The 21,027-nt window shown below is 45.1% G+C and overlaps 1 protein-coding gene across 1 annotated transcript in view; it reads right to left on the bottom strand.

Moving 5' to 3' along the window:
- CDK6 (cyclin dependent kinase 6) overlaps nucleotides 1-21,027 on the bottom strand; it is a 233,949-nt gene that overhangs the window by 59,081 nt on the left and 153,841 nt on the right. Inside the window, exon 5 of the mRNA XM_062179253.1 lies at nucleotides 11,722-11,831. Within this exon, the coding sequence (XP_062035237.1) occupies nucleotides 11,722-11,831 (110 nt within the window). The remainder of the gene's footprint in view (nucleotides 1-11,721; nucleotides 11,832-21,027) is intronic.

The following is a 21,027-nucleotide window of genomic DNA, read 5'->3' as shown; positions in this document are numbered from 1 at the left end:
GTAAGTTCCTGGCTTCGGATCGGCACAGCTCCAGCCATTTCGGCCAATTGGAGAGTGAACCATCATATAGAAGACCCCCCCCCCCCCCGCCTCTCCTCTCTCTGTGTAACTCGGACTTTCAAGTAAATAAATAAATAAATCTTTTTTTTTTTAAAGTCCAATTGTAGCTGCATGGAGACTGCCCAAATAATTTTGAAAATCATTTCACTGCCAGTCTTAAGTTTTTAATATTAGATGTTTTTGTCTTTTTAGTGAGAAATTGAGAGAGGGGCAGTAAGCATCATTTAAAATCTATTAAGAGGTACTGCAACAAGAAGCTGTTAAACAGAGAATCTTTTTTAAAAGGTACCACTGAGAAAATGTGAGATGTCTGAGTACTAAGTTCAGCGTCATCTTTAATGGGGCTGTATACCACTTAACTAAGTACCTATGAAGTTGACTTCATTGCATAATGATACCTGGATAATTCAACATGACGCTGACCAACAAAACAGAGCAACTGCCTTCCAAATCCCTTCTGAATATTGAAATACTAGTACATCAAATTACTAGTCAAATGGCTGGTAGCAGCACCCACACATATGGCAGACTCCTGCTGCCTGACTCCCAACGTTTTGGATCTCCTCCCAGGTTTTGGACGGGGAATGTCCAGCAAATTCTAAATATACCCGTGATAAAAGAAGACCCAGAAGCAGTTAGAACTAAAACCTAACTTCCTTCAAGTTTGAGGTTCCATGACTTCTACAGCCCTTGCTCCATGTTGAGGAACAGTGTTTTCCTCTTCTTGTATCTGCTGAACTCTTTACTTAGTGTAGGGTTGATCTTATCGAGTATAAAATGAACTGAAAGTAGATCATTGTAAAAATTAAGAGAGGGAATAGGAGAGGAAGGAGGAGGAAGGGTGGAAGCATAGGCAGGAGGGAGGGGAGGGTGGGAAATATTGTTTCTATGTTCCTGAATCTGTATATATGAATTCCTGGAAATTTGTCTACCTTAAATTAAAAAAAAATATAATTTCTGTCAGAAATCTGATATTTGGAATGGCCCTTTGTAAAATTCTAACTTCCAAATAAATATAGTCCACATGTCTACAGCATCTTTTGTTCTCATATTATTAAAGTGTGTGTGCATGTGCACCCATGCATGTACACACATCCCTAAGAAGCTATTAACTCTTAATCCTGTCTAGAAGTAAATTCTAACATCTGTAAATTTAATTTAGCATGCAAAATAGGGGCAATAAATCACAAATCCAGTACTATCATGTATTATCAGATGACCCTGCTGAACGCTCTGTATTTCCTACGATTAGGATGGGAAGAAGGGAAAGAGTGAGGGGCAGAGGGAGAGGACAGAAGAGAAAGAAGAAAAGTAGAGAGGGAAGGAAGAGGAGGAAGAAGACGATGGGTGAGCTGAAAGGAAATCAGGTACTATTTTTTTATTTCTGTATGAAAAATGCTCAGTGCTTCTTAGTACTCAAGTACTGCCAGACATCAGCTTCTCCAGCTACCCCAGGAAAGCCAGATGGGAAGCAGACTCTTAGTGCAAGACAACAGAGCATGGGTATCACACCATCCCACAGCAGTGGGCCAAATCGAGTTACCACAGATGATCTCTACAACCTAAGCAGAATTTTTTATCACATCCCTTTTTAAAAAATTAATTTATCTTTTCTTTTTTTTTTTTTTTTTTTTTTGACAGGCAGAGTGGATAGTGAGAGAGAGAGAGACAGAGAGAAAGGTCTTCCTTTTGCCGTTGGTTAACCCTCCAATGGCTGCTGCGGCCGGCACATCGTGCTGATCCGAAGCCAGGAGCCAGGTGCTTCTCCTGGTCTCCCATGCAGGTGCAGGGCCCAAGGACTTGGGCCATCCTCCACTGCACTCCCGGGCCATAGCAGAGAGCTGGCCTGGAAGAGGGGCAACCGGGATAGAATCCAGCGCCCCAACTGGGACTAGAACCCGGTGTGCCGGTGCCGCAAGATGGAGGATTAGCCTGTTAAGCCACGGTGCTGGCCAAAATTAATTTATCTTTTAATTCCATTTTTATCAACTTTTAAAAAATAAGCTTATCTTATTTTTTCTTTTTAAATTATTTATTTATTTTATTGATTTGAAGACATTGAGAGCTCTTCCATTTGCTGGTTCACTCTCAAAATGCTTCCACCAGCTAGGGGTGGGTCAGGTCAATGCCTGGAGCCAGGAATTCAAACCAAGTCTCCCACACAGGTGGTAGGGACTCAAACACTTGAGTCTGCCTGCCAGGGTGTGCATTATTAAGAAGCTGGATTAGAAGCAGAGCCAGGAGGTGAACCCAGGGACTCCGATATGGGATGCAGGTGTCCCAAATGATATCTTAATCACTGTACCAAATGCCCGCCCTTTTATAACATTCTACCATTTGTTGTATTTTAGTGCCTTGGCACTGTTTCGTGGGAAATTATGCAGGAATACAATAAAATCTCATGCATTTACATTTATCTGAAATCACTTATATTATTTACTGTATTTATTGTCTAGCACATTGCATGAACATTATAAAACAACAAATTTAAGTGTTATATCGTGCTTTGAGGAAGTTACCAAGGCCAGACTCAACTCAGATCATAGCGCCAAGTCCCAGCTACAACAATTTTGTGTAGGCCTCATATTTTTTATTGTGTGGGGCTGGGAAGTACCTCCTGTTCATCAGAAAAAGGAAATGACAAGTTTGTCACTGACCAGAGATTTGAGGAGTAAGAACTGGCTTTCAATGTATAAAGATCTCCTTTCTATGCCAGGAGTGGGTGGCTTCTTGCCTCATCCACCTCAATGGTTGAAAGATGTGGCTGGGTAGACCTGAGACTGAAGACCATGCAGGCTGGGAGTGATTCATCTGATTCTTTTCCTAACTTGAGGAAGTGGCTGATGGAAAAGCCTTCCATAGCTACTGCAAGCAGCAGACCCAGAGGACAGAATCTGGAGAAATGATGCATGAGCTCTGTAGGCTGACTGAGTGGGAGAGACGAGGTGAGGAGAGGGCCCACCTGGAAGGAAACCAGTGCTCAACACTTGTCTCCCAGCCTCGGCACTGCTGAACTGTGCAGCAGGATCCTGGGACTGTCTGTGCACTGAAAAAAACCGGTCTATACAACTGCTTGGGACTTGATCTAAGATAAGCTTTTTGTAACCGACAAAATGAGGTTGACTCCTTCCCCTATCACTCCTCAGCTGATAAAAAGGAAACCTGGTGAATTTTACAGTTGAAAGAGGTCTCTTGTGCATCGAACCAAGCTTAACAACAGCTTTATAAAATTACCATATTCACTGAACACCTTCCATTTTGTATTATTTTTAAGTAGGGTTAGAAGAGGTAGCCAAGGTTTCCATAGGAGGTCTTGAATGACTTTTAAAAAAAATCTCATTTCTTACCTTAAGTTAAAAGCAGAATTTCGTTGAAGTTTCTTCAAGGATAGTTTGTTTCTGGTAGCAGAAGTTTTTAAATATGCATGTTGTTTGACCTTGTAATATTGCTTGAAATTCACCATATAGAAATACTTGGACAAATATTCTAAAATTAGGCCAAGGATTTCACTGCAATGTTGTTAACAGGATAACAAGCAAGCAAACAAACTCTAAATGCCCAGCAACAGAAATTACGCAGTGAATGGACAGTTTTAAAAGTGGGCTGGGGGCAGGTGTTTACAGATGGTTAAGATGCTGGTGCTCCACACCTGACTCCTAGTTCTGGATGCTGATCACACAGACCCTGAGAGGCAGCAGCGATGGCTCAGCTGGGTTCCTGCCACCCCATAGGAGAGGCCTGAATTGAATTTCTGGCTCCTAGCTTTGGCCCAGGCCTGGCCATTCTTAGCATTTGAAAAGTAAAGCAGCGGAAGGGAGTTTTTTTTCTCTCTCTCTCTCACAAATAAAAAGTCTGAAAGTAAGTTAGATCTCTATGCACTGAAATAATTTTTAAATGAATAGGCAATGTACAGAGGAGTACAGTGTAAGCCCATTTCTGTGAAATTTACCGGTTCACAAACGTATTTATGTATACAACAAATGTGTACATACACACACATGCACACTTTAGAGTTTGTAATAAAGAAGGTGTGGGAGTGTATCTAAGAGGTTATCCTTTGGATGGAATACACAAGAAAATATTCATATTTTATACTCCTATGTCTTTTGGTATTTTTTTTTTAAAGACGAGGTGGCATTGGGATCTCCTAACCGGATCCTTCCCTCAGCCACTGTTTTTGTTTCTGCAAGTGATGTAGGAGATGGAAGAATGAGAAACCAATGAGGCTAGGACAGAGGGGCATTGACTCATCTCCTCCCTCCTGCCCCCAAAATGGCAAGCTTATGAATCCTTTTCCTTGATGGTTGAGAGCCACACTGTCATTACTAAGCTCTTGAAATGTGGCTAGTTCAAAATGAGACAGCTGTTAGTGTAACATATGTGTTAAGAGTTTGAAGAATTAGCGTTAAAAAACCCTCATTCATGTTCATCATATCTTGAAATGACACTATTCTAGTTATCCATGTTATGCTTGCCTAATTTTCCTATGCAATTCGTTTAAAGCTCAGTGTAGTTACTAGAAATCACGAAGCTCTGAGTTCAAGCTCTGCCAGTGACCAGATGTGGAATCCTGGTGCGAGACACTCGGGAAGATTAACAATGCAGAGCAAATGCTCGGGGCAGGGCACAGGAGGTGTCGTAGACTGTCAGCGCGAGCTGTGCTAAATACGTTCAGAGTTCCAGAAATGACCAAGACACAGCTGTACCCAGAAGAAAAGAGTACCAGAATTGGAGTGAACTTTGAATGTTACCCACTCCAATGTTTTAGAATCACAAAAGCCCAATACAGAAAAAAGAGGGAAGAAAACTACACCTATCAAAGCTCAGTATGGGAGCAAGGAGGCCTATGCACTCCCTAGGCCACGACGAGGGTGCTTAGAAGTCTGTGGCATGGCAGGGACTTCATCTAGCAGTTAAGATGATGTTGGGGTCGGCGCCACGGCTCACTTGGCCAATCCTCTGCCTGTGTTATCTCAAAAGCTAAAAAAAAAAAAAAAAAAGAAAAAAGAAAAAAGAAAAAAGAAAAAAGACAGGGAGAAGGAAAGAGGGTAGCAGGGAGAGAGGGAACACCATTATGTTCTTAGTACTCTATCTGCAAACCACATTGAATCTGTTAAAAACTAATCAAAAATTAAAATTGAAAAATTAAAAAGAAAAGAACGGGGACAAAGTGAGGATGTGGAGAAGAGGCTGCTGGGTTGAAAGGAGAGTAGAGCTGAGGAATCTGCACCAGCCAGAGCTGAAGCTGCATGTCAGGCTGGAAGGGTCAGAGACTGTGGGACTGTGGGGACAGCAGGAGGCGATGTCCTAGCATGGATGGCATGGTGGACATACCCACCAGAAGCCCGATGACAAATGCCGCCAGCCCGTGTGCCGCAGCCACTCTCATTTCTGTCTGTAAGCAAAGCTTTCTTGCTAATGGACCATGACGTCCCTGAGCTCATCAAGGGGTCGCTGACTGCTTAAGTACTGATTAGGGAGACAGGGAGAGAGTAAGCAGAGTGGTATGGTGTGGAGTCAGTCAGGACCTGGAACGGCCATCTCCTCCCAAGTGCAGAGCACTCCCGTCAGCAACACTTCCTTATTCTGGAGTGGCTCCATGCTTACACATCACTGGTCCCAGGGCTGGCACTGTGGTGCAGCGAGCTAAGCTGCAGCGTGGAATGCCAGCGTGCCATATGAGTGCCAGTTCCGGTCCTGGCTGCTCTGCTTCCAACCCAGCTCCCTGCTAACACACCTGGGAACGCAGTAGAAAATGGCTCACATACTTGGGCCCTTGCATCCACGTGGGAGACCCAGATGGAGTTCCGGGCCTTCTGGTTTCAGCCTGGTTGCTCAGCCCAGGCTGTTGAGGTCATTTAGTGAATGAACCCACAAATAGAAGGTCGCATGTGGTCTTTCTCTTTGCCTCTCTCCCTCTCTCCACCTTTTAAAGGAAGCTGATGGCTTTGACAGAATGAAGCCACCAGCAGAAGCCTAAGAATATGCAATTCCCTTCCCAAGGGGATACAGTATCTACAGGGAAAGTTTTGCCTTTAGTAATTTTTTTTAAAAAATTTATTTGAAAGGCACAGTGACAGAAAGAATAGGAAATAGGGAGGGAGGGAAGGAGAGGGGCAGGGAGGCAGGGAGAAAGAGAGAAATATCTTCCACGTAATGGTTCACTCCCCAGTGGCAGCAATGGCTGAGGCTGGGCCAGGCTGAAGCCAGGAGCCTGGAAATCCATCCGGGTATCCCACGTGAGTGGCAGGGGCCCAAGTGTCTGAGCCGTCACCTGCTGCCTCGCAGAGCATGCATTAGCAGGAGGCTGGAGGAGAAGAGGAGGAGCCAGGACTTGGATCAGGCACTCTGATAGGGGATGCTACTGACACCTGTCCTGACCTAACTTGAGATGCTGGGTTTCCTCCCAGGTGAGTGCTTCTGGTGCCCTGGTGTGCAGATCAGAGTTAAGGACCTCATTTCCTTGAAGTCACTAAGACAGTGCTCAGACATGGAGAAGCACCCACACAGCAACCAAAGGGAAAATTGGCAAGGCACTCAACGACCTTTTAAAGACACTTGCTTACTGACCACCGAGCCACAAAGGACAATTCCTCAGCTACTGGGTGTTTAATTCATAGAAACCAGAGATGACAAGCCCAGGGAGCAGACAAGGAGCAATGTAATCACAAAGCCTTTTTAGTTTCCTGCTAACAGTGACTGCATTTGTTATGGTCTTCCTGTAGTACTTGGCATTTCCGAGCTAGGGATCAGCAGAGCTGGCAACCCAGAACTTCTAAGAATTACTATCTGTTTACCACGATCTCCATATTCACAGAATTAGTGGCAAATCTTATTTTTTAAATATAATTTTCTTTTTTTGACTTTGCTGCAACCTGCAAAACCCCGTAACTTTGAAACCACAGACAACAGTTCTGAGCAGGATAATAAGGCAACCCATAGATGCCTGGAGAATTCACATGGTGAGTTCTTTTTGCCATGTAGATAGAAAGCAGTCTAGGGGCCGGCGCTGTGGCTTAACAGGCTAGTCCTCCGCCTTGCGGCACCGGCACACTGGGTTCTAGTCCCAGTTGGGGCGCTGGATTCTATCCTGGTTGCCCCTCTTCCAGGCCAGCTCTCTGCTATGGCCCGGGAGTACAGTGGAGGATGGCCCAAGTCCTTGGGCCCTGCACCCGCATGGGAGACCAGGAGAAGCACCTGGCTCCTGGCTTCGGATCAGCGAGATGCACCGGCTGCAGCGGCCATTGGAGGGTGAACCAACGGCAAAAAGGAAGACCCTTCTCTCTGTCCACTCTGCCTGTCAAAAAAAAAAACAAAAAACAAAAAACAAAAAACCAACCAACAAACAAAACAAACAAACAAAAGAGATAGAAAGCATCTATCTACTCCCATCCTTCAAGCTGACGAGCTGGCTACTGATCAAGTTCATAACATTTGTTAGTGCTGACATATAACTCAATCAGGAGTAAAGATGGATTATCCACAAAGTGTTAAAGAAGGAAGAGAAAAAAATCTAGCTCTAATCCACTTTGTAGAAGGCTTCTTTGGGTCAGTGTGGGCAATTATTAAACCCAGATAGTGGTGACAGATGGTCCTCAAACTTTCTGGCTCTTTGTCAACCATCTGCCCTAAGATACTCTTGATGGAGCTCTTTTTCCCTAGGAATTCAGTTAGAAGGCATGTATCTCCTAATAATAGCACAGAGACCTGGTCAACCTTTCTGATGTTGGAGACCTAGCAATCAAAGCTATTAAATATGTGACTTGCTTCTCACCTCTCTAAAGCATCACTGTTGCAACACTGCAATAATCCATAAATCATCCGAGATAAAGAATATGGCCCAACAACAGCCAGGACAGACACACGGCAGAGTAGCAGATAAAAGGCTGCGGGGTCAGGCAGACCTGGCTTCAGTCCTGGCCAGCTAATAGCTGGGAGCACGTACCTACCTAGCAGTGGCCATCTCTAGCTCACAGCCCCAACTGCGGGCTGAATGAGAGAACACCTGTGAGGAGCCTGAGCTCTACCTCAGGGCAAGGGTAACTCCCTGGGCTCCTTTACTTCTCCCAGGTTATGGAGGTTGGTGAGCCTTGCAGGTGCATCAACAATTACTCCCTGAAGACTTTACATGTGAACAGCTAGGATGTGACCTCTAAGGAAGGTCAATCCTGCCTTCCAGCCTTCAAAACAGACTCCTCATCATACGCACTCACAGCACCTTAGACTTCTGCATAGCAATTACTTCCGCTCAGGGTAATTAATCAATGGTGCCAGGACTGCCTCCAGTTTTTGTTGGGATTTACATTACCCCTCGACAAGTGGGCCGTGCCTATGGTAGCCACCCAGGAAGTTACTCATAGGCTAGCCCCTGGGAGAGGGTTTCCAACATGTAACATGTACCACTGACAATACGTGACATGATTTCAGGGGATGAATGTACACCAGGTTTCTTTTTGCACACTAAGTTTCTGCTTTTTTCTTCTTTTTCTTGTTTTTAAATAAAGATTTATTTATTTGAAAGTCAAGGGTTAAAGAGACGGGGAGAGAGAGAGACAGAATCTGCTGGTTCACTCCCCAATTGGCTGCAACTGCTGGGGCTGGGCATGGCTGGAGCTAGGAGCCTGGAACCCTACAAGGGTCTCCCATATGGGTGCAGGAACCCAAGGACTCAGGCCATCCTCTGCTTACTTCCCAGGAGCACCAGCAGGAAGCTGGACTGAAAGCACAGTAGCCAGGACTCGAACTGGTGCCCATAGCGGATGCCAGCGTTGCAGCTTAACATACTATGCCACAACACCAGCCCCTAGACTAAGTTTCTTAATAATTTAGATGGTCACATATTTATTCTGAAAAAGTGGCTCACCAAGTCTGATTACACTCATAAATTTTGTTTAGGATGATGCTAAATGAAAAAGTAAATTGAAAGTCAAAAAGAGGCCAGCGCCGTGGCTTAACAGGCTAATCCTCCGCCTTGCGGCGCCGGCACACCGGGTTCTAGTCCCGGTTGGGGCGCTGGATTCTGTCCCGGTTGCCCCTCTTCCAGGCCAGCTCTCTGCTATGGCCCGGGAAGGCAGTGGAGGATGGCCCAAGTCCTTGGGCCCTGCACCCGCATGGGAGACCAGGAGAAGCACCTGGCTCCTGGCTTCGGATCAGCACGAAATGCCGGCCACAGCGGCCATTGGATGGTGAACCAACGGCAAAAGGGAGGACCTTTCTCTCTGTCTCTCTCACTATCCACTCTGCCTGTCAAAAAAAAAAAAAAAAGAGAAAGTCAAAAAGAAAAGCAAATGACAGTATGGTTAACCATATAAGAATATGCCGAAATAATGAAGGTGACAAAGAGACGACAAAATTTAGGAATCGCTGCCTTAGCAGTAGTAAGAACGCAGAGTGGATGCATGACAGGACTCCCAGATTCAGGATTAGTCAAAAGCAATGAGGGGATCTGTAGCTTGTGAATTCTCAACTGAGACAACATGGAATTGGAAGTCAAGTTAGATTCATGCTAAGCTGGGGACTGGACCCCAGACCACATCTGGAGTTAAGAGGCATGCCACGTTCAGCTGTCTGCATAGTATCACAGGAAATTCCACGTGTGAGCTGAGCAGAACAAGGGTCAGATCCCATGGCATATTCAGGGTCACAGCTGAACCAGCAGGAACCCTAGGAGACAGGGAACCAGTTCAGGGAGGATACATGATTGGCCTGGATTCATTCCTAGGCCTTAAAGGCACAAGGAACTGGTTTCTGATACTGCTCCCTTCTCCACACAACTATTTCTGGGCTTATTACCTTGGTGCAAGGCTTTGATCTGCTTCCAGTTCCAGCTTCCTGGCGATGTACACCTTGGGAACCAGCAGGTGATGGCTCAACTACTTGGGTCCCTGCTACCCACGTGGGAGATCTGGACTGAGTACTCAGCTCTTGGCTTTGGCTTGGCCTGTCCTCCGTTATTGTGGGCATTTGGGGAGTGAGCCAGTGGGTGAGGGAGGGATCTGTTTGTCTGTCCCCTTCTCTGTCTCTCTGCCTTTCAAATAAATGAGAGGGGGGGAGGAAGGGTGGGAGGAAGGAAAAGGAAAGGAATTCCTGGCCTCAGCCCCATAGTGAATCAGCAGCATCTCCAGGGCAGGGCCTGGCACTTGCCCTTTCTAAAGACTGCCCTTCGCGGGCTGCACTGTCATCTCACTCAGCGGCTCTCACCCCGAGGGTGTTCTTAGGATCAAGTGGAAAGCTTGTTAAAAGACACGCGCTGCTGGACCTTGGCCCCAGGGCTGCTTCTACTCTGTAAGTCTGTGGCAGGCCTGGGTACCTGCATTTCCAACCAGGTCAGAGACCAAGCTTTTACCACCACCTATTTAGCCTAATTGGCAAACACCATAGCTGGGTCTGATATCCCTCCTTTTCTTCCTTATTTGGTAGAACAACAGTACTGGGTTGGAATTTATAAGACTTCTTTTGGATTCATACCCCTGGTACTTCCTAGCTGCTTGATGCTAAGTAAATACACCACTCCATCCTCACACCTCCTAAAAAAAGGTGACATAAGGGAAGAGTTTTAGTGTTATCCTTGGCACACATCAGGCTTGCATCAAACATCTGAATCCTCTCATGTTCTTGCCATGATCACATCCTGTCAGCTACTGATGAACTGGCTGACTTCTAGATGTTTCTATTACATGCACAAAACTTCATTTGGCTACAACAAACACAAATAAGCAGTTATGGACCACTTCTTTTTCTTATGAGCTTCATTTTGAACACAGCGTGTCCAATGGGAATATGCTCAGCTTCCCAACTCACAGTTTCCCATGGAAATAAAAACAGAAAAAAATAGAGATTAGATTATGGTTAGGTTCGCTGTTTAATTTTGACCAGGCTGAACTTAGTACCCAGGCATGGATTATTTTCCTGGCAGATCTTTATTATATTGTTTGGCTATTTCGTGTGACCTGAAAATCAAACAAATGAATCACAGACTTGCAGACTCCAGGGGCCCTGGAAGTCATCTAGCTCAGCCTCCGAGTGCCAGTGCACGGTGGTCCAGTCGGTCCCTGTACACCCAGTGAGAACACACAATCCCCAACCTACTTTCCAGATAACTGACTCTGCGGACAGATCCCCCTCCTTGAACCAAAATTCTTCATTTCTGTAATTTCTACTTTCTCATTCAAGTTTTTCCCAATAGTGTAGAAATGTCCGGCTTCTCCTCCATATGGCAGCATTAAAATATTCTACATGCTCCTGGTCTAATCCTTTCCAGCCCAAGCAGCCTTTCCTCAACTATTTGGATCATTAAAATTTTTGTTTAAAAAAACTCCCACATCCTTAACCTTAACAGTCCTATTCCTCCTCCAATGGATCAAGTCTACTTTGAGGGTATTTAGTCACTAACAAAAAAAATCACCGTCCGCTTCTCATGTACCATGTCCTATCACTTCCAACAAAACCAATCCCAATGTAAGAACAATAGAGTGTGAATTTACCAACAGAGTTCCCAAGAGCTGGAAGCTACAGTGTACAACACTACGCTGTAAGGACCGAGAAGGCAGGTGACTCGGAAGCGGCAGCCTGGAGCGTGTGGGTTTGGACATCTGAGCCTACTCGACAGAAACGCCATGCTGCCATGAAATGAAGCTTCACAAAGAAAACGGTATTTCTTACTTTCTACGAAACATTTCTGCAAATATGCAGCCGACACTCCAGAGATCCACGGGCGTGGCGTAGCTGGACTGCAGCAGGACTTCTGGAGCTCGGTACCACAGCGTGACGACCTGCAGAGGCAGAGGGGCTGAGCGTTACTGAGGCTTCGGCAACAAGATTCAGATCCGCAAACACTCCTGTTAATCACGTGGGGCCGCTGTGACAAAAGCAGTGAGTAAAGAGGACTCATCACTGGCACAGCAGGAAATGAAATCAGCCCCACACCCTGGGGTCCCACCCCAGACGCAGTGAGTTATCAGGAGGGCAAATGACAAGAGTTTCAGAAAGCAAAGCAGAGTCAGCAACAGCAACAAAATAAACGAAACCCAAACGTTTAGCTCTGTTTACGCTTTTTCTTAAGGGGATTATAAAAATAACACATGGGCAACAGGTGATGGCGAGGATTCCAGCCCAATTCCCAGGCCTGCTTTATTAGGGGATTAGACGACGCATCCAGTGGCTGATGCAGGTGACCTACAGAACAACCAGGGCCAAGCTGCTCTTACCAGGGTCCTGGCAGGGAATCAAGATAGGACCCCCTCCTGTGGGGAGGAACTTGAGGGAATGCATAACCCCACTTTCAGACCAAAAGAGAACTCCACTTCCTACAGAGCAGTGTGTGATGGGGAAGCCACACAACTGCTGCCAGGTTGACGGCTGAGGAAAACGCAGTATGTTAAGGCTTCAGATTTCTGCGAGTGTAGAGGTTCAAGTGTTTCCCTTTTTGAGGTATGGAAGAGGCACGTATTCTATAAATATCTGAGACGAGGGGAGACATTCCATCCACTGTTCACTCTCCAAATGCCTCCAACAGCCAGGGCTGGGTTAGGCCAAAGCCAGGATCCTGGAACTCAATCCGGTTTCCCACGTGGGTGGCAGAATTACCCGAGGCAACATCTGCTGCCTCCCAATGTGCATATCAGCAGGTGGATTGGAAGCAGAGCAGCCAGGACTCAAATTGGGCACTCAGATATGGGATGTAGATATTCTAGTGACTTAACAGCTGCACCTACACCGACCCCTAGTTCTACTATGAGTGACATCTATCTAAATCTCCTCCAGTTCTGCCTTAATTATTTTGATGCTGTATTACTTGGAGCATTCGGATTGTAGGTGTAAGTCTAAAAAATGGCCGCTATCAATTTCCTTCTTTCTCGGTGTGCACGTGCTGCTCCTCCCATCAAGTGATGGAGTTTATTCACCTTCCGTAGAATCTGAGTGCTCACCTGACCCTCAGAGCGTGTTGCAGTAATGTCTGAGATGAACCAAGTTAAGGTCAGAAGCCTTGTGGTCCAGGGCCTTTTCAAATGCTTGTTTTTGAGATGCCTCCTCCTGGAACCCTGCTGCCATGCTGTGGCACGCTCCAGCTGAGCCCTCAGATGAAAGCCAGGAAAGGGAACCAGCTGGAACTTTCCAGCCCAGCAGATCCCCTGGATGGCTGCAGCCCCAGGCAACGTCACAAACAGCAGAACTGCCCCACTGGGGCCAGCTGCCTGACAAAGATTACTAACAACAGTGAAATAATTATTGCATGTTTTGAGGCCTAGCTCTGGCCACTGCAGCCATCTGCAGAGTGAACCAGTGGATGGAATCTCTCCCTCTCTCCCCATATTCCTAACTCTGACTTTCAAATAAATAAATAAATCTTTTTTTTTTTTTTTAAAAGCACTAAAATGTTATTCCAATTATTTCTTGACTGCCATACGTCTTTCTGGCACCTTCTCCCACACTACTGAAAGATCCCTTGCACTCTAGTTACAGACTAGACCACACAGCTAGTTTTCAACCTTGACTGTGAACAGAATCAGCCATGGGCTTTCAGAGAAGCTTAGGTATCTGGGCCTTATCTTGCCCCCACTCAATTAGACCTCTATGGATGGGGCCCTTGGATTTTTCCTTTTTCTTCTCTTTCAAGTTCTTTAGGTAACCCTCATCCTTGGGCAGGCATGAGCAGTTAGATCACAGAAACACATCCTACAGCTCCTGCCTCCATGGCTTTGCTTTTTTTTGACAGGCAGAGTGGACAGTGAGAGAGAGAGACAGAGAGAAAGGTCTTCCTTTTCCATTGGTTCACCCCACAATGGCCGCCGCGGCCAGCACGCTGTGGCCAGCACACCACGCTGATCCGAAGCCAGGAGCCAGGTGCTTCTCCTGGTCTCCCATGGGGTGCAGGGCCCAAGCACTTGGGCATCCTCCACTGCACCCCCGGGCCACAGCAGAGAGCTGGCCTGGAAGAGGGGCAACCAGGACAGAATCTGGTGCCCTGACCGGGACTAGAACCCGGGTGCTGGCACCGCAGGCGGAGGATTAGCCTATTGAGCCGTGGCGCCAGCCTCCATGGCTTTGTTTACACCACTCCCTGGCCTGGGAGTCTTCTTTCTCCTCTCCACACATACCCCATTCCCTGGGGCCCACCAGGCCTGGTGTGGCCATCACTGCCCGGAAGCCACTGCTCCGTGAACATCACATCTGGTAACAGTTCCTTTCTGAGGGTATGGCCCTGACTTTACCAATTATGTATGTAAATGTCTATCACAATACTGCACATATAAGGGTTTAACAAATATCACAGAAATGATCATTAAGGAAACCATTCCTAGGATGATAACTGGGGAAAATGCAATGAGCAACCACTCTTATTTTTCACCAAAGACAGTGTCCAATTCTGGGCTCCAGTTTTAATGTACTTGATTTATTTCTGTGTTATTAGTATTTCTAGCTGGAGGAACACTTTTGCTCCTCTGACACACTGTAAATAAAAGTGCAGGTGCAAACTGTCTGCCAAGTTCCACTTGAGTGGTTCATAGACACAGATACTACAGGGGCTCACATTTATCTTCTCACTTCCAATTCAAAACAAGGTCTAAAAGTTTAATCTGACTACAGCATTTAAGCTGTTCTAAGGAAACTGTTTTCTGATGGATTACCGATGCTAAAAGAGGGCTGACAATTTACCAGGCTGACAATTTTCATTTTCAATCCTTCACTCTGTGATACCTATTATGAACATCAAATAAATGTTCAAATAATCAAAGTAAACTGAACTATATTGATTATTTAGGAAGTTTCCTTATATTCCTTTAAAAATGTAGTTACTACTCAAAATGTAGAATGCATTTTCATCAAATGCTTTTTAAAGTGTCTATTAATAATGACCATATGATAATTCTTTACATTATTAATGGCATATTACTTACATTAATAGATTTCCTAGTATTGTGTCATCTTGCCTTCCTGGAAGAAATAATTCCTAATCATTGCGTATTTTTTTTTGAGGATTTTATTTATTTATTTGAGAGAGAGAGTTACAGAGAGAGAGGGAAAGAGAGAAAGGTCTTCCATCCGCTAGTTTATTCCCCAGGTGACTGCAACGGCTGGAGTTGAGCCAGGAGCTTCTTCCTGGTCTCCCACATGGTGCAGGGGCCCAAGGCCTTGGGCCATCTTCTATTGCTTTCCCAGGCCATAGCAGAGAGCTGGATCAGAAAAGTAGCAGTGGGGACACAAACCGGTGCCCACATGGGATTCCAGTGCTATGGGCAGAGGCTTAGCCCACTACACTGCAGCACCAGTACATGTATTCTTCTTTTTAAGATTTACTTATTTTATTTGAAAGGCAGTTACAGAGAGGCAGAGAGAGAGAGAGAGAGAGAGAGAAATGTCTTCCATCCACTGCTTCACTCCAGTTGCAAACAGCTGCAACTGCCAGAGCTGCACCAAATGGAAGCCAGGAGCTTCTTTTGGGTCTCCCATGTGGGTACGGGGGTCCAAGGACTTGGGCCATCTTCCACTGCTTTCCCAGGCCACAGCAGAGAGCTGGATCAGAAGTTGAGCAGCTGGGACTCGAACCGGCGCCCATATGGAAGGCCGGCACTGCAGGCAATGACTTTACCTGCTACATTACGGCACCAGCCCGTGTATTATTCTTTTATGACACTCTGAAAAAAGGACATTTGGTAGAGCAGTTAAGATACCACTTCCTCAGGAGGTCCACATTCTGTCATATGCTTGGTTCAAGTACTGGCTACCCTGCTTCCAATCCTGGTTCCTGCTAATGTGCAGCGTGGGAGGCAGTAGGTGGATGGCTCAAGCAGGTGGGTTCCTGCTACCCAAGTAGGAGACCTGGACTGAATTTCTGGTTTCTGGATTATACCTGGTCCAACCTGGCCCGGCCCAGCCCAGCCCAGCCCAGCCCTTGTAGTTCTCGGCATTTGGGAAGTGAATCAAGAGGATGGAAGTTCTTTGACTTTCTGCCTTTCAAATAATGTGGGGAAGGATGGGGTGTGTGTGTGTGTGTGTGTGTGTGTGGTGGAGTGGGGCCCAGCACTGTGGCGTAGTGGGTAAAGCTGCCACATGCAGCACTGGCATCCCATATGGGCACCAGCTGGAGAGCTGGCTGTTCCACTTCAGACCCAACTTCCTGTTAATGCACCTGGGAAAGCAGTGTTAGATGGCCCAAGTGGTTGGGCCTGCTACCCATGTGGGAGACCCAGAAGAATCTTCTGGCTCCTGGCTCTTAGCTTCAGCTTGGCCAAGCCCTGATGTTGCAGCCATTTGGGGAGTGAGCCAAAGGATGGAAGATCTCTCTGCCTCTGCCTCTCCCTCTGTAACTCTACCTTTCAAATAAGTAAATAAATCTTAAAAAAAAAAATAAATAAAGCCTGGAATGCTAGTTCTAATATTTATTTAGGATGTTAACATATTAAATAAAGACTCATATATTATTTTCTTTTTTGTTAGTTTTTCATGTATTAATATGAGGGATGGATAATGAAAACTCCCCATTCTTTTCTGTATTCTTGAATAGTGTAACTAACATAAGAAATATTATTCCCCTGAGGGTCAAACTCATATGTAAAATTGTTTGGGTCTGAACCACAGCTAGCATTCCTTTAACCACCTTTTACATTTCTTCTTAGTATAGTCTGTTCAGGTTTCAACCTTTTTTTGAACCCATTTTGGTTATGGTAAAAAAAATTTTCCCAGGAAAAATCCTTAGTCTAGACTTTAAAATGCAATGGCTTGAGTCTGTACATAGTATTTCTTACAATTACGTTAATTTCACCTGTTCCTTGATTGTACTGATTTTCTCTTTCATAATATACATTTTAATCTTCTCTTTATAGCCATTAGGCTTATCCAGAACTCAGCTATATTTATTTAAAAAGCATTTAATTGCATTTTGGGGAGGGTTAGTACTTTTATACTTTGTTGATTTTTATCTTTTTAAATTTCCCTCTTTTTTTAATCTTTAAGTAAACTTTTCTAAATTTTCTCTTTAACCCAAAAGTATATTATATTGAGGAATAAATTTCTCAGAAAAGTGTTTTAATTGTCAGATTTCTAACTTTATTGCATCACAACTGGAGACCACAACTTTCAGTTTCTGCTTGGTAGAATTTCGACTTTTGTTCTGTGGGTGTGAGGGAGCATTCTCTCTAAGTGTATAGTCCTTTATTCGTAAGACTTTGTCTCCTATAAATCCTAGCTTGTCTCTTCCCAGAGTTTATTTGCCAAACTCTGAAGAACTGTGTTTTGTTTTCCTTCCCCAGTATCTCCCTGTACATCTAAGGATGTCTGCCTTATACACACTGGCCTTTTATTTTCAGTAAATAAAATTTATTATTATTACAAAATATTAAAATAACAAGAATTTAGATGGTGACAGATACAAGACTACACAAATCATAGTTAAAATAGCTGCAAAATGTAATGGTTTTCCTTTTTGAGAATTATGCTTTTTTTTTTTAACGGTTATTTATTTGAAAGGCAGAGAGAGAGATCTCCTGTCCACTGGTTCTCTCCCCAAATGCCTGCGCAGTAGAGCTGGGAACTCTATCCAGGTCTTGCATGTGGGTGGCAGGGAACCAGCTTCGGCAGTGATCACCTCTGCCTCCCAGGGGCACATCAGCAAGAAGCTGGAATGAAGTGCAGAGCGGGACTTGAACCCAGGTACTCCAGCGTGCAGGCATCCCTGGTGGCGGCTTCAGTGTCACAGCTGTTGCAAAGGCCTGTCTGTGTCTAATGGGAAAGACGTTCCGGGTTTACAAATCTCACACTCAGCTGTCCTTTTGGTTTAAATGAATTCCTTAAAATACAGTTGAAGGAAAAGGTTTCTCTTACTTCGCCACGCAGTGCTCTGTGTGGTGTGACACTCACTCATCAACTCCCATTTAGTGATCCAATTAAAGCTAAGATTTAAAAATTTCATTTGCATCCACATTTGTCTAAAGAAGGAGTGGGCAATGTTCATATGTGGCCATTCAGATAACATGGTCCAGCCCTGTGAAGGTCACTGCAGGTGGGACCTACAGCCTGCTAATTTTTAAGCTGATAATTTTGTATGGCCCATGAATGATGCTATAAGTATTTGAATGGCCCTTGGCAGAAAAAAGTTCCCTACCCTTGGCAAAGAGATATCTTTTTGGTTTAATCTTTGTAGAAATGAATACTAAAATAAAAAATGAACTGTATGATACTTAACATTTCTAGTGGATTCTACAATAAAATAATCCCAACACCACTATGTTCCACTAGATGTTCCCTGGTTCATGTAATCTTAAAACCTACATACCAAGAGGGCTTTCCAGCTCCTATCTGTCTACAATCTCTGTCCCACAGTCCTTCAATTCTTACATTAAGTCACTGTCATTTTGAATCTCTCAATTGATGACAATTTCTGTAATCTTGGAGAATTTAAAATATTTACCAAACTAAATCTGGCCCCGAGGTTTTGAGGACAAAGTGTAACAAATTTCCCTGACAGTAAAATATAAACTATCTTTGCTTAGGGATTAGCATACTTTTGTGCCACTGAAAAGCTTCGGATGGAAGCCTGCCTAACTTACCACTAGTGTAAATCAGACACAAGCAGAAGCTGACTAGTTTTTCTTTGAAAACGTCATAAGGAAGGGACAATACTGGTGAAAAATGTTTCAAGGTTTTAGTGCATGAAGTAAGGAGTTTTCAAACTCTTAATACATTTCTACCAAGAGTTCTCCATATTGATTCACTCTAACTATCCTTAAGACGTGATGGTCAATTTAAAGTTAGGAACACGCTGAAGGTAACAGGAGTACAATACATTAAGACCAACATTTAGAAATCACGACACAGGCGGCTACCGGTGATGACCCATGCAGTTGTCCAGCAAGCGGAGATAACAACAGCAACTATGGATAGGGCTGGGTGGCTGCAGCCAGCTGGAACCAAAGCAGATGCGATGTTTATTACAATCATTACGCGTATTAACAGCCTCTGGAGGTGCTGAATGGAGCTGGCAACAGGAGGCGGACCGGAAAGCAGGGGGAGGAGTTCAAGGATATTTACACAACCGAATGTATCTGTTTAAACTGCTTTGATCTCCATTCACAATTTCTTGAATCAGTTCAATAACAGTCTAAGATAAAGCGGGGGCCAAGGCCAACTCTGACTCAAAATGCATGTCAGGGTAAAGCGCTCTGACTTAATATTCTACTTAACAGTCTTTTATTCCCATACCCTTTCACCAAGGGCCTGGAAAAACTGGAGCTCTTATCTGATTCATCCTTATTACAAGGCTGTAACAGCAGAGAAGGCTGGGGGCATGAACACAGATCTGTTCCCCTAAGATGCCCCTTGCCATGAGGAAGTCTCAATGGTGAGGGCACACATCCTTAGGGGAAGCCTCAAAGGAGACGGCACACATCCTCAGCTCCGTGGTTTCTTTCCTGTGAGTGATGGCTGCGTTGCCACCACAAAGTTGGTGTCCACCTTGGGGACGTGGCTCCACCTGATTCTTCCTCTGGATTCCAGTAATTGCTCTCCCTCTTCCTTTCCAGTCTGGGAATGGGAACAGCCCGACTGCAACCAAGGGACTCATTACAGCCCCACCTCCTGAGCTCTCCTACACCAGCTTCTTTGTACATTGTGCCTACATGCCTAAGTCCTCCCTGAACTGTCTTGTGTGTACCATCCACTTCCTGTTGGGACGGTGACCAACATACACAGCTTACACTTGAAGAAACTGGCCTGGGGGGTGTCTTCTCCAGGCCTCAGTTTTCTGAGCTTTCAGGAGGGCATTTGGAGTAGAGGATCTATAGGGTGGGTGTTCTCTCTTAACATTCTATGTCCTGTTACAGATTCTTTAATTCTAACCCTGAGTCTCCTCACTGTCCTCTGGTTTAGTGATCACTTACTGAGTGAACCATGTGGTGAGGGTCTGCTTTTGGGGCTGACTCCACCATGTCTCAAGTGCAGTTGTAGAGTATGATTTACAATAAATAAGGATGCAAAATACTTCAAAGTCTTTAGTTTGCTAAAGCAAAGACGTTCTAAGCTATGCTTGAAGCTCTTTTTCACACCAAGACAATGCTTGTCTAGTATCTTTTTTTCTCTCACAGAAAACTAGTATGGTTTTACAAAGTGAAAGTGAGTAACTAGTGTAGCTGGCATTGTAGTGTAACAGGTTAAGCTACCACCTACAACGCCAGCATCCCACATGGGCACCACTTCAAGTCCCAGCTGTTCCACTTCAGATCCGGCTCCCTGCTAATGGGCCTTGGAAGGCAGTGGAGGATGGCCCAAATGCTTGAGTCTCTGACATCCACAGGGAAGACCTGGACAGAGTTCCTGGCTCCTTGCTTCAGCCTGGCCCTGCCCTGGCTGTTGAGGCCATTTGGGGAGTGAACTGGTAGATGAAAGATTCTCTCTCTCTCTCTCTCTCATTCCAACTAAATCTTAAGGGGGGAGGGGAGGGGAAAGAAAACTAGTGACTGTTTAACCAACTTCTCATAATAGAGAATTCAGTTCTTCAAAGTTATAGGTTTAAAATATGAATATTAGAAATAATCGGAACTTTAATTCTGCCTAGCAGCCTTCTCATTATTATGCAAGTAGAAACTATTAAGAGTTAAATATCAGTGACAGTTAACACACACAATATTTCGTAATAACATAGTCATCTCAGATATCCTCACTTGTGATCTAAGGGCCAGAAGGAGAGGTTCTGACACAGGACAAAGACCGACTGAGAGTCTATGCCGGCAACTCTGTTCTAGCCTCTGGTCTGCTGGCCCAGCACCCGCAGAGGACGCCCCAACTCGCATTTCTGTGTTGTCTTCCCAGCACTGCCCGTGTGGTTCTCTGTGAGATACTCCCTGCAGGTCCAAATCCTGCCCATGCTTCAAAGCCAGGCTCACATCCTGCCTTTCCTGACCTCCCAGCTAGAGGACGGCTCTCCTTTCAGCGTGCACTAGCTCCTGTCATCCCTGACCCTTTCTGGTTTTCATT

This window comes from Lepus europaeus, chromosome 20, assembly GCF_033115175.1.
Source record: "Lepus europaeus isolate LE1 chromosome 20, mLepTim1.pri, whole genome shotgun sequence".
NCBI lineage: Eukaryota > Metazoa > Chordata > Mammalia > Lagomorpha > Leporidae > Lepus > Lepus europaeus.
Note: the sequence above shows the minus strand (reverse complement) of the source record. Positions and strands in the feature narration are given on the sequence as shown.